At 40.5% G+C, this 13,648-nt stretch overlaps 1 protein-coding gene across 8 annotated transcripts in view; it reads left to right on the top strand.

Moving 5' to 3' along the window:
• kif1aa (kinesin family member 1Aa) overlaps positions 1 to 13,648 on the top strand; it is a 31,030-nt gene that overhangs the window by 3,513 nt on the left and 13,869 nt on the right. For 4 of the 8 annotated variants that reach the window (XM_088425110.1, XM_088425114.1, XM_088425111.1 and 1 more), the window contains exons 3-27: positions 3,738 to 3,811; positions 3,895 to 4,077; positions 4,235 to 4,300; positions 4,563 to 4,741; positions 4,966 to 5,077; positions 5,192 to 5,269; positions 5,531 to 5,596; positions 6,105 to 6,122; positions 6,209 to 6,287; positions 6,369 to 6,447; positions 6,774 to 6,916; positions 7,096 to 7,134; positions 8,008 to 8,141; positions 8,549 to 8,628; positions 8,738 to 8,813; positions 9,228 to 9,307; positions 9,699 to 9,805; positions 9,882 to 9,962; positions 10,137 to 10,317; positions 10,391 to 10,463; positions 10,574 to 10,664; positions 10,741 to 10,889; positions 10,965 to 11,143; positions 12,088 to 12,258; positions 12,477 to 12,773. In XM_088425110.1, coding sequence (XP_088281236.1) covers positions 3,738 to 3,811; positions 3,895 to 4,077; positions 4,235 to 4,300; positions 4,563 to 4,741; positions 4,966 to 5,077; positions 5,192 to 5,269; positions 5,531 to 5,596; positions 6,105 to 6,122; positions 6,209 to 6,287; positions 6,369 to 6,447; positions 6,774 to 6,916; positions 7,096 to 7,134; positions 8,008 to 8,141; positions 8,549 to 8,628; positions 8,738 to 8,813; positions 9,228 to 9,307; positions 9,699 to 9,805; positions 9,882 to 9,962; positions 10,137 to 10,317; positions 10,391 to 10,463; positions 10,574 to 10,664; positions 10,741 to 10,889; positions 10,965 to 11,143; positions 12,088 to 12,258; positions 12,477 to 12,773 — 2,815 coding nt within the window. The remainder of the gene's footprint in view (positions 1 to 3,737; positions 3,812 to 3,894; positions 4,078 to 4,234; positions 4,301 to 4,562; positions 4,742 to 4,965; positions 5,078 to 5,191; positions 5,270 to 5,530; positions 5,597 to 6,104; positions 6,123 to 6,208; positions 6,288 to 6,368; positions 6,448 to 6,773; positions 6,917 to 7,095; positions 7,135 to 8,007; positions 8,142 to 8,548; positions 8,629 to 8,737; positions 8,814 to 9,227; positions 9,308 to 9,698; positions 9,806 to 9,881; positions 9,963 to 10,136; positions 10,318 to 10,390; positions 10,464 to 10,573; positions 10,665 to 10,740; positions 10,890 to 10,964; positions 11,144 to 12,087; positions 12,259 to 12,476; positions 12,774 to 13,648) is intronic. The other 4 variants (XM_088425109.1, XM_088425112.1, XM_088425108.1 and 1 more) reach the window with 3 other exon arrangements.

Below are 13,648 nucleotides of genomic sequence, written 5' to 3'. Positions count from 1 at the left end.
TAATGTATAAAACAATGAAATTATTAAACACCTTATATTAAGGTGAAAATCTAATTTATTTATTTATTTTTTACTAAACCAAAAAATAAATAAAGCTATCAGCAATACATAGGGAAAAAAAAATAAAAAAAACATTTTTCCATATGTTGTTTCAATGCTGGTGTTGGTTTTCTCCAGTGTAATTTTCCTTTTTCACTTTTTGTGGATTTTATTTTATTTGTTTAATCTGCTATTATGTACATAAAAACTCACATATCTGCTGTTTTTAAATGCTTTCTGAAATGCTCTAAGATGCCACAAGATGGTGACAAAGCATCAAGCGAGGCAGTCGTGAAAGGCGTGTTTTGTCATCATTTTCAATTGGTGCCAAGGGCCTGTGTTGACATGGGAGGAAAATTAAAAAAAATTAAAAATAAAATAAAAAAAAAAAAAGTAGTACTTCAAGGCACATTTCTCAGCTATATAACATTTTAGGGGATTTCGACATTGTACCTCACATCTATGAGGCAAACATGCTAATCTTCTGCCTGTGCTAAAAAGTCATCAAACTAAAATATGGCTCTTATTATGAAAGCATCACCTAATCCACTCCCGAATTAATCCGACATTTGAAGACTAAAGTGTGTGTTGTAATTGTGAAAACGTGCTTTTTAATACACTTTGCTTTGCCTTTGGATGAGACACTGGATATGTGGTCTGCTTGCCGAGTTAAAGCCACGCCTCAATAATAGATGAAGCCGTGTGAAATATTTAACGTTTGGCCTAATTTAAACCCTTGCCCTCCCTTCCCTTGTGTCCTGTCATGGTTGACTAAGTGACAACATGGCTTCCCAGCTGTGCGACTTTTTGATTTTTTGTTTCTCTCGCTGAGATCAAATTAATTTAAAAACGTTGTGCAGGTCATTTCTTTTTGTTTCCCCAAATTCAAAATCCCAACACTCCACAATGTTGCGCGCGTCCATGTTATCATCCCTAGCGGGACACATGAGTTTTTTTTTTTTTTTTTTTCCCATGCATCATTTTTGTTTGTTTCTCCAAATTGTAATGTTCCTTATTTTTCCCAAGTAGACAATGATATGATATATTTCACTAAATAAGTTTATTGGTGTCCACGCACTCGTCCTTAGAGCGTTCCTGTCGACTGGATGCGTCTTGGGAGCGCACGTGTGTGTTTGCGTGTGTGTGTGTGTGTGTGTGTGTGTGAGGAGGGAGGATGTGAGCGAGTTCATCGCTCCTGCAGTGTGGAAGACTGACAGCGGAGGCATATAAACGTCTCCTTGTCCGCCGTCTTTGTTGCCATGCTGGTCGACTGGCCGCTTCCCACATTGCAGAATGGCAGACATCTTGTTTTTTTATCAGGCTAGAGCTGGTGGGGGGTGGAGTGGCATTTCTCCCACGCCGGGATGAATTGAGATGCAAGCCACTGAGCCGAAGGAATAATAGGCCTCTTGTTGGAAAGCTCTTAGGCTCAGCTTAAAGTACCCATGGACCCCTTAAACCATATTGAGAGACTTCCTGTGTCTTCAAGCATGGCTTCTTGAGACTTCTTCTTGGGGGGCTGTTCATGATAGACGTGTCAAACAAATTTCATGTTTCTAAGTGTTTTTAAATTATGGACTTAATGGAGTTTGCACATTGTGAATATTCTCATTCAATTGAGGTTTGTGCTTGTATGGCAAATCATCACATTGCTGGTGTTTAAGTTTCAAAATTTGGTACTGTTTGGGCAAAATCAAGTCGATCTCCGGACGACCACAAAATTACTGCTTCACGCGCAAATGGTAGTCTTCTTATGTCCTTTCGAACAGGGTTTGTTGAGACTTTTTAGCTGTTAAAATTAATCAATAAATCGACATCTAATTGATTATCAAAACGACTCATTTTAGAATCGAGTACGACTTGTCTGGAGCCATTTTTTAAATTAAAATTGTTCAAACACTTGGGCAGCCTCTCAACAGAAATAATTTCTTATTTATTGGAGTCATTCATGAAAACAGACTGATTAACTTGTGGTTAATCAAAAATAATTTAAACATTTACTTCATAATATAATTACTGAACTGGTAGTTGAATCAGTTTCAAAAATATTGGTGAATACAACATGCATCCCTTTTGAGTCATTTTAGTCAGTCGTTAGATGATTTTTTTTCGCAAAAGTAATACCAAATAAACAACAATAACTATCGGCCACTGACCCTTGCCTTATTACATAGCCTTAGTTCAAGGTATCGGTACTCACGATGACAGCCGATACTAGTTACCCATGTATCCGATCCTTGCTGGCATCAAATTCACGATCACAAACCTCAAAATGACAAATAAAAAGAATAGAGAATTACCATTAATCTTATGAAGCATTCAGGAAAATGCTATATCAGAATAAATAAGTAATTCTTTCAAACGATCTGTCATTGGAAATTTTCGGTATCAATATACATTAAAAAATACATTCAGAAACTGTTTTTAAATCAACAAAACAATATAGTTATAAGGTTTTTGGTTGTCATTTCATTAAAAAAATGTAACTATAATATTTAATTGAATCATAATTACATTATTTTAAACTCTAGATTTGTCTTGGCATTGATCCAAACAGTCTTAAATTATTCAAGCGTTATTCTTCATTTCTGATTGTCGATGAAAAATGTTTGATTGTCTCATCTGATCGTTTTGTTGACATTGCATTTAGCGCGTCTCCATCTGGTGGATGCATAACGTAACCTCAGCCACTACTATAGCTTCTATTCTATGCGCCTTAGAACGCGGTGCGCCCTATAACACTGTTAAAATAGGCCATTCTTTGAAGGTGCGCCTCATAATCTGGTGCGCCATAAAGTGCGTAAAAACTGCAAGTTTTTTTGAGATTTTGTTGCGGGTCTCCCAATGATAGACATGCTAACCAAATGTCCTGTTGAAAGGCAAAACTGTCTTCAAGGTTCGAATTTCAAAATGGGACTGATTTATGATCACAAACTCCCACATGTGGCTCTTGCCATTGTTGTCATGAGATTGTGAGCGAGAGGCGCTCAGCTGCCGCCACGCCCGCGCTGCTACCATGAAAAGAAACGCTTGCGTGGTTCATGAAAGGACGTGCTCGGCGTGCTAATAGCGCCGCACGGAGTGGCGTCATCAGCAGAGCGCTGCGAGGGGCGCTGACGTCAGCGCACCGGCTCATAAGAACATCCGGCGCTCCAGGTCACGTCCTGAATGGCCGGTGAGGCGCTTTCTCTTTCAGGCAGCCGAATGAGATTTTCATCTTTTAAATCGATGCGCCGGTAGTCGCCTTTATTGAATGGTTTCCGTCAGTCCTTTTCTTCCTGACACGTCCATAAAATCCAATTATTAAAAATATCATTCACCAATGCTGTAACTAATATGAATGTTTAGTTTTACAAAAATACATTTTAAAAATGTATTTCATGCAAAATGGATAACAAAGATGATGATATTTGAGAAAAACGTTTTTCATTTCATGAAAATAGAAATAAATGGAATCAATTAAACAAAATATACATTCTGCACCTCATGTATTTACATAATTATTTACTGCTTTGGAAAAGAATTGTGGGAATTTTTTTGCCTCTACTTTCGATGATCAATTTTCATGTCATGTTTTTGTGTTTTAAATAATGCTTTAAGAAAACCACTTAAACCTGGTTAATAAACATATAAACTGTATAACCAATGCATGGTTGGCTAATATTTTTTTCTTATCTCTTCGTCCCTCTGTCTTCCAGCCATCATTAACCCCAAGCAGACCAAAGACAACAAGAGCTTCAACTTTGATTACTCCTACTGGTCACACACCTCGGTAACCTCTCCCACGCCCACACACACCTAGAATCCGTACATTGATCATATTGACAATTTTTTTGTTTTTATTGTCACCGTCAGCCCGAGGATGTGAATTACGCTTCGCAAATGCTCGTCTACAAAGACATCGGCGAGGAAATGCTGCTGCATGCCTTTGAGGGTTACAACGTCTGCATCTTTGCGTACGGACAGACAGGCGCTGGCAAGTCCTACACAATGATGGGCAAACAGGACGTCAAAGATCAGCAGGGCATCATCCCGCTGGTACGCGTGCATAGTGATGACTCATCCGTAAACCTTTTCACCGTGACATCAATTGTATTTCTATCATGTCTATTTTTAACAATATGAAAAGATCCATTATGAGAATAATAATGTGATTATGAAAGAATCCTAATGAATTTCCATTTCCTGCTTGCAGCTGTGTGAAGATCTCTTTACCAAAATCAATGACAACACAGACAACAGCATGTCCTACTCCGTGGAGGTAAGACACGTTGTCCCTATTTCCATTCTATTCAATTCAAACAGCATTGTTATAGATCATACTCTTATTTATACTCAACATGGCGAGTGGGGAGGGCGCGAAAGGTTTTTTCTTTCCTAGAGGAGGCTTTGCAAAATATAATTGACTGGGTTAGTTAAAGACTTTTAATGAGGTGTGAATGTCTGTCTATTATGTCCTCTGTGATTCCTAAAACGGCGTTTGTAAATTTGCGACTGAGTGCTGAGCTGCTGTTTCTTGGCAGGTGAGCTACATGGAAATTTACTGTGAGCGAGTGCGTGACCTACTTAACCCCAAGAACAAAGGAAACCTGCGGGTGCGAGAGCATCCACTGATGGGTCCCTATGTGGAGGATCTTTCAAAGTTGGCTGTCACATCCTACAATGATATCCAGGACCTGATGGACTCTGGCAACAAAGCCAGGTAGACCAAACTCAGACCTCACTCAGACTGGTATCTTGTCTTACAAGGTCTCCAAAACAAGAGATTTTTAACTTAGCTGCAGTCATTTTCTTCGTCAGTTTATTTTTCTCCTTTTGAGCTAAAATTTGAGTTCCAAGCGCACGGACAAGCAGCCACATAAGTTGGTTCGTTCTGCTGTAAAGCATTCTGCCAAAAACGTCAAGTGACCATCTTTCTCCCAACAGGACGGTAGCTGCTACCAACATGAATGAGACCAGCAGTCGCTCACATGCCGTCTTTAACATCATCTTCACTCAGAAACGCCACGATGCTGACACTGACAACACCTCCGAGAAGGTAGCACACAAACAACAATGTGGGAATGTGACTCAATATATCACTGAGAGGAAGTGAGGTAGAAGGCTTTTTTATATTTTCTTGACTGGAATCTCTTCAAATCTGCACTTTCAGGTGAGTAAAATCAGTTTGGTGGATCTGGCTGGCAGCGAAAGAGCAGATTCCACTGGAGCCAAAGGGACCAGGCTAAAAGTAGGAACATTTATCTATCTATCTATCTATCTATCTATCTATCTATCTATCTATCTATCTATCTATCTATCTATCTATCTATCTATCTATCTATCTATCTATCTATCTATCTATCTATCTATCTATCTATCTATCTATCTATCTATCTATCTATCTATCTATCCATCCATCCATCCATTTATGATTTATTGTTTATTTTCAAAATTCCACACCAAACAAATTATTGTTGTAACGTGTTACCCTATTTGTGCTGGTCCACAGGAAGGAGCCAACATCAACAAATCTCTAACCACGCTGGGGAAAGTCATCTCCGCTTTGGCAGAAGTGGTGAGAGTCATACCTAAATTCTTTCAATGCAAAATCAGAACCAGAACCATAACTAGATCAAGTCCCTTGAGTGAGACATGAAACGGTAATAGAACAAGAATTACAACAACATCAGTGCTATAACTACTATGAGAATGAAAATTACAATCTAAACCAGAATGAGTACAAGTACCAGGACCTGAACCAGAAGTAGAACAATACAGTAATTAGAATCCACCTGGACTATTACTAAATTAAAAACAAGCAATACTTAGAACAAGTAAGAATATTTAGAACAATATAAAGAGCAAAAACCACAACTTTAAACTAAGCAGCAGAAGCAGACCCACTCTAGAACCACAACAAGAACAACAGCTCGAATTATTTCCAGGAGTAGGGCTAAAATACAGTAAAACAAGAAATACAGTCAGTTCTAGCTTTTGACTTAGGCAAAACTCAAAAGCAGAACGAGGAACAGTCCACATTCATTCATTTTGTTAATAATCCTAATGTCTGTGCTTCATTTCAGGACTCTGGACCAAACAAGGTATAACTATTAAATATTTTTTTGTTAACCACCTAAACACTACCTACCTGGTGAAAGTAATAACCGAGCCTTTAACTCAATTGCAGAACAAAAAGAAGAAGAAAGTGGAAAGCTTCATCCCTTATCGCGATTCAGTGCTGACCTGGCTGCTCCGAGAGAATCTCGGTAGAGTTTCGCTTATCACTCACTCATTACCACTCTTATTAAAAGTTTGCTATAATGCCATGTGTTTCCACTTTGGGTCAGGCGGTAACTCTCGCACCGCCATGGTGGCTGCACTGAGCCCTGCAGACATCAACTATGACGAAACACTCAGCACACTCAGGTAAAAACTGCATTCCGACATCTTTACTTTTACCAGTCCAAATATAATTTTTTAGAGTGATTTAAAATGAACAGAGCTAGAATTCTGGTTAACTTTTAATAACATTTGTGACAACAAACCTTAGACTGAGCATGAGCATTCAGGTCATTTTTATCCATTGGAGGGTAAATTTGAGAGTCATCTGGGACGCCAGGCTTTTTTAACTACAGCTGATCAGGCACAAACTGAAAGAAAATAGGCCCTAAGATGGAGCCCTGAGGAACTCCATTCAAAAGGATTATAAATGCTCCATCTTCCTGAAAACAAGTGTGTGTTCATGATGATAGGTATGCTGACCGCGCCAAGCAAATCCGTTGTAACGCAGTCATCAACGAGGACCCCAACAATCGGCTGGTGCGCGAGCTGAAGGAGGAGGTGTCCCGCCTCAAAGACCTGCTCTTTGCCCAGGGCCTGGGAGACATCATTGAGAGTGAGCACACACTTTTTTAGGGTTGAAAAGTGCCTTGGAATTTATGTGGACAGCACCATTGCAAACATGGCTAATAACGGAAATAAGATGGTTGTAAACAATGGTTAGTTGAAAAGCACTTAGATGATGTCTTTAGCCGGTGGTACCTGTCTTATTTTGTGTCTCTGTCTCTCTTCAAGCATTTCGAGGGTCTGCTGCTGAGATTGAGGGTTTGAAACGTGTGTTGTTGTTTGATTATTGCGCTTCAGCCAGCTTTTGCATCACATTCAAAGCTTTATTTGTGTTTTTCCCAGCATCTGACTGTCATTTAAGAACACACAATTTGCAAAAGACATAGTGCAGAAGAGCTAGTGTCCATTTTCTTGTTATGGTATTTTAAGGACCTTACCTGTTACGCAGTAGACCGATATATTTTTTCACGTCAGATACCGATTATTAATAGTCAAGGAGGGGGATACATTTTTCGAGCTAATAATCATTTTTAGTAAAAGGGAAAATCAATCTATTCTGCATCCCTAGTCCTGATCTCATTCACTGCCAACTATTTTCAATGCAGTTGTTCATATTGAACCTTAATAATCACTTGTATAACTAGGGTTGTTTTCATCAAACAGACTTCACTTTCTCAAAAAAGCGAAGAAAGACTACATTTTTTTCAAGATACATGCTAAGCAGACCACCAACTTTGGGGCATATATATTTGTTATATGTTTTTTTTACAGCTATTGTGTAAAGCAACTCAAGTTAAACACCACTGACTCCGCACAAAAAAGAACTAACAGCTGGCAATCGAACTGTAGCAATTAAAGCAAAAAAAAAAAAAAAAAGCTGCCATAATGAAAGCTTTGTCCCAGAAATGGCCAAGCTGTTATATTTCATTTGTGTTGAACGTAATCCTCGCTTATCTAAATTGATGTATGAGCAAAAATATATTCTGCAGCTTGTTTATTTTTAGCTTGATGGCCGCAGTGTTCCTTTTATTTTTGTCGCTTCTTGGCTTGCTTGTCGCATGACTAGTGTAATAATAACGATAAAGACCCTGAGTTATTAATCAAAGGTTCTCTTTTTGTTTTGTCTCTCGCTTCCCACAGTGACCAATGCCATGACGGGCATGAGTCCCTCACCGTCGCTGTCTGCCCTTTCCAGCCGGGCCGGCTCTATTGCCAGCCTGCACGACCGCATCATGTTCAGCCCGGCCAACGAGGAGGCCATCGAGCGCCTGAAGGTGAGTGTGGTTCTAAAAAAAAATATCACATTTGAATTTGTCCTCAATTGTGAAAATTCAGGCCCTGATGCCAGTTTCACGTCACATGAAATTTATTGGACATGTTTATATAATGTGAAGACACAGGAAGGCCATTTTCAGATACTTTGGGATATTTTAAGCTGTCCTTCAAATTCACATTCTTGAGATTTTGTTTAATTGCCACGGAATGGGTAAGATAAAATAAAACTTCCAAAACCAGTTTCCCTGAACAAAATTAATTTTGGTAGGAAACAAGAAACCAAAAGATGCAGGATGTCAGACGTTTTGCTTTGAAACAGCCATTTTAGGTCACCTTATCAGAAACTAAATACAACAGACAGAAATGTAGGAATGCCACAACCAAGCTTTTTTTCTCTAAACATCAGGAAACTGAGAAAATCATCGCAGAGCTCAACGAGACATGGGAAGAGAAACTCCGGCGGACTGAAGCCATTCGAATGGAACGGTGAGCTCCAATTTCCCGTCGCTGACAAAAACACACACAAAACGGAAGCATCTTAGCGTCATAACGATTAGAATCTTGCAGCTAACTCAAGCCTGCACTTCATCCACAGAGAGGCCCTGCTGGCAGAAATGGGTGTGGCCATGCGCGAGGACGGCGGCACAGTCGGCGTCTTCTCTCCCAAGAAGGTAATCAGACATCCACTGAGTTGACTCCTCAAGGTCCATTGATGCATCTGTAGAATAAACAGCCTCTTTATCCGCCCCCTAAGCCGTCAGACAGCCACAGAAAGCCCCAGGCTGTGTTTATTGACACTGTCGGGCTCTTTTCCCCCAACGAGGTTTGTAGCTGGGAAGTGTGCGGGTGATTTTGAGTCTGACCTTCATTAAGTTTTATCTCAAGAGCTCTGAGACTCCCTGACAAGTTTGAAGATGAGATAAAGCTCAAACTATCTGCATGTTTTTATCCTTCACGAGATTGCTTTGTGTGGGCGCTGTGATATGCGGTGTTTGCATAATGTTCATAACTCATAAAGGGATCATAAAGAGACAGACAAAAATGACTTGTACAGACTCAACTTATTGTTTTATGTTCCTCCTCAGACACCTCATCTGGTGAACTTGAACGAGGACCCTCTAATGTCTGAGTGCTTACTCTACTACATCAAGGACGGAATCACCAGGTTAGATGTAGCCGGGTTTATTATTGATAAGCCACATGCTGCTTTACCAATTCTAAGGCCATTGTTAGCATATCCCATTGGTAACTTAAATTAGGCGGATCACTAACCAACTCACCGACTACCTGACTTAGCGAGCGACTGATTGAATTGGTTGGTTAGTCAGCCAGTCGGTTGCTTGGTGAGGAACTGCAAAAAACGATTATTTTTGGCGATCTTCAATTCCGCTATTTTTTATTTCTCCATTAAACTCGTAAATAGTATTGACTTTCATCGCGATTATCGATACCTCGAAATAAGGCCAGGTATCGGGCCAATACAATATGACATCACCTAATGGAACGGCCCCTCTTTTGCATAATCCTGCGAACTAACCCAAGAAAATATTTTTTAGGGTGGGCCGCGTGGACGCCGCAAGCCGCCAGGATATCGTTCTTAGCGGCCACTTTATCAAGGATGAGCACTGCACTTTCACCAGTTCCACTGGACCTCAAGGAGAAAGTAAATAATCTTTTGCTTCGAACGAGACAGGCCTCAGTGTTGTTTTCTCACATTGTTGGCGTCTGTTGCCGAGTAGCTGTTGTCTTGGAGCCCTGCGAGGGAGCTGAGACTTACGTCAACGGCAAGAGAGTGACAGAGGCCACAATCCTCAAATCAGGTCGGAAAAATGTTACCCCTAAGTTTCAAAGTCAAGTAAAACAAATAGAATAATATGTTCTGTCCTAATTAACCAACTTCTTACTATCAAACCTACAACTGTCTATACAATTTTTATTATCATCATCATACCGTATGTGCTTTACTTTTGCCTTGTTATGGTGCATCTGTTCAGGAAATCGTATCATCCTGGGCAAAAGCCACGTGTTCCGCTTTAACCACCCCGTGCAGGCACGGGCGGAGAGAGAGAGGACCCCGTGCGCCGAGACCCCAGCGGAGCCCGTGGACTGGGCCTTTGCCCAGAGGGAGCTGCTGGAGAAGCAAGGCATTGACATGAAACAAGAGATGGAGCAGAGGTAAGCACGTTGAGGTCATATACTGTACGTGGGAGTACAAATGAAGTCGTAAGCTAACAGTGTTTATGTTTAGGCTGCAAGAGCTGGAAGATCAATATCGTAAAGAAAGAGAGGAAGCCAACAACCTCCTAGAGCAGCAGAGGCTGGTATGTGACTCATTTTCAAAGACAACTTGAATATCTGTCAGGTAAACAAATGTAATTGAAATATTTTAAAAAATTCTTTGAGTCGAATTTGTGATCACATTATTTTTCAGGATTATGAGAGTAAGCTGGAGGCTCTTCAAAAACAGGTGGATCGTTATTACCCAGAAGCTCCCGAGGAAGAGGAGGAGCCAGAAGAGGAAGGTAAAGCATGAAGCCAACTGATGCGCGTTTGCCGCACGAGTAAAAGCTGGACTTCAATGTCTGTGTTTTCTCACAGTTCAGTGGAGCGAGCGTGAACGTGAACTGGCCGAGTGGAGCTTTCGAAAGTGGAGGTGCTACCAGTTCACCTCCCTTCGTGACCTCCTGTGGGGCAATGCCATTTTCCTCAAGGAGGCCAATGCTATCAGCGTTGAACTCAAGAAGAAGGTAAAAAAAACGCGGTGTGGTCGCAACATCCATACCGTTAACCGCCACGATGCTAACAAGATGTTTGTTTTGCAGGTTCAGTTCCAGTTTGTGCTATTGACCGACACCCTCTATTCGCCGCTCCCGCCCGACTTGTTGCCACCCGACTCCGGTAAAGAGCGTGAAAGGCGAATTTTCCCCCAAACTATTGTGGCCGTGGAGGTGCAGGACCAGAAGAATGGAGCCACTCACTACTGGACGCTGGAAAAACTCAGGTGCGAATTGGAGTGCAATTTCAAAATATTTGACCCATTATTGTTTATTAAGTTTGACCAACTGTAATTGAAAAGAAATGTGAATACATTTTAAAAGAAAATACTATCATGTTAAAAAAATTCCAAGAACCGTAGATTTCAAGGTATAATTTGAGGATACCGTACTGTTAAAATTAATTAAAAATACAAATAAATATCATCAATTTCCAACGGTAAAGATCTGTTAAACCAATTATGTGTAGTGCTGTTTAAAATACTTTGAATACCCGTTGACTGAGAGACAGGAAAAAAACTTATTTTTGCATAGAAATGTGTGTAAATTATAAAACTGTTTGGGTAACGTTAAAAATGTTTGAAAACCATAACTTTATTGTATGGTTTGGGTAAAACTACTGTACTAAAAATGAAGTCAAATCTCAAATAAAAAAGTGACAAAGACAACAAAGAAAAGTATATGTATTTAAAGAAAAATATTGTAAATTATCTATAATATTACATTACGATGCAGCGTTATCTAATTTGAGCAAATTATTGAACAAAATACCATCAAATTGCTACAATGAGGGAGAGTATACATAAAATGTTATTTTACTCCACAAAGTACATTAAATACCTTTGAACTGAGACTTGAAAATCTTTTTTTTTTCTTGTAAAAATGTTAAAATGATCGACTTACAATAATGTACGGGGTGTGAATTTTAAAGAAAACTTTTTGGGGGCAAAACTGAAAGCAGCATTATACAAATAAATTCCCTTCCATTAAAGTGCATCATGATACAATACTATTCAATGAAAAAACCAAACGTATCTTCTAGGCAAAGACTTGATCTTATGCGAGAGATTGGGGGCAAAACTGAAAGCAGCATTATACAAATAAATTCCCTTCCATTAAAGTGCATCATGATACAATACTATTCAATGAAAAAACCAAACGTATCTTCTAGGCAAAGACTTGATCTTATGCGAGAGATGTACGACCGTGCCGCTGAGGTTCCCCCCGCCACTACTGTTCCCGCATCGACGGGTCCAAATTCCACCACAGATGACGGTGAAGGCACCTTGACGGGCGGCGACCCTTTTTATGACCGTTTCCCATGGTTCCGTCTGGTGGGAAGGTATGCTCTTCACTCACTTATTAACAAAAAAAAAAGTTTGGAGCATCCCTAAAATGTCTTTTTTTCCCCCAATGGATATCAAAGCTCATCACCTGACGATTGCGGCAACATTTTCTCGCCCGGTTGTTGTTGCATCCCGTCACGGTGCTCGTCCACTAACAGGCGGGGCCCATCCATATTCAGTGTGTGCTTTCTCTCTACTAACCCGCTTCCCCCAGAAACCCTCTTTTCAACACGTGCATGAGCGAGCGCATGAGCGACCCCACCCCGTCCCCCACCCTCTCCGCCTCCGAGACCACCGACTCGCCTCAGCGGGAGCCCCGCGGCGGCGAGGACGACGAGTCGGAGGAACTGGACGACGATATCTTTTTGGATGAGCCGAGCTCGGAGCTGGCGGGGGAGGAGGAGGAGGAGGATGAGGATGAGGATGAGGAGGAGCGAGAGCTGTGCCGAGGCTCCAGCGAAGGCCAGGATCCCTTTTACGACCGCTCGCCATTATTCAGTGTAGTGGGAAGGTTGGTGAGGTTTACGGGGAGAGAGAGCGCTCGCTGACGGGCGGAACTAGCTCTTTCACGCTGAGACTTTTGAGCTTTTTGAATGACGGGCGGGATAAAATGCGCCGACCTCCGTCAGTGACCCCACGTTGTTTTTTTAACAATGCTTAGGTAAACGAGCAACAAAATAACTACATATTGTGTTCTTTTTCAAGTTGAAAGTGCATGCATAAAAATGCATAGAAATTAAAAGACGACACAAATTTGAGGTAAAGAAAACCGATTTTTTTTTTCCCTCAAACAAACTCATTGAAATTGTTAATCCTGAAGTACTACAGTATGTTTGTCTTGCAAATCATTCCATATCAGCCCCCCCCCCCCCCCCCCCCTCCCCTCAAAAAAAAAAACATACTCTTGTCTTGTACAGTAGTATAGGACAGACAGTACCAAGACCAGTGTAAGGACACCTTAGCCATGTATGTCATCTAGTGGTGAATGGTGATATTACAACTTACAAGTTCAGTTGTACCCTGCACGCTGGCAGTTTGGCTCCAGTGATTCACATACAGTTTTTCCAAATACTTTTTTTCCCCCAGTATTAAAAAAAAAAGAAGGGGGGGGGATATTTTTTACTAGTTTTTGAATTAATTCCCCCATTTCCTCCAGTTTTCATGAAAAACTATGAGTGGTCGACTACATTTTATGACTATTTGGTGGATTGTAATATACAAAAGAAAAATAATTGCCGCCCTTAATCCCAATTACATATTTAAAATGTCTTTGACAGAATACAGACTCACTCCCAGGTACCCTTTTGCAGTTTTTTTTTTTTTTTCAAATATTTGAGTAACGAAGGAACTGATTGGCTGATCATTTGTAAATGAGCTGAAAAAAAA

This window comes from Hippichthys cyanospilos, chromosome 10 (genome assembly GCF_059441005.1).
Source record: "Hippichthys cyanospilos isolate Australia breed blue-spotted pipefish chromosome 10, RoL_Hcya_1.0, whole genome shotgun sequence".
Taxonomy (NCBI): Eukaryota; Metazoa; Chordata; class Actinopteri; order Syngnathiformes; family Syngnathidae; genus Hippichthys; species Hippichthys cyanospilos.
The sequence above is the reverse complement of the archived record's forward strand: the minus strand, read 5'-3'. Positions and strand labels throughout refer to the sequence as shown.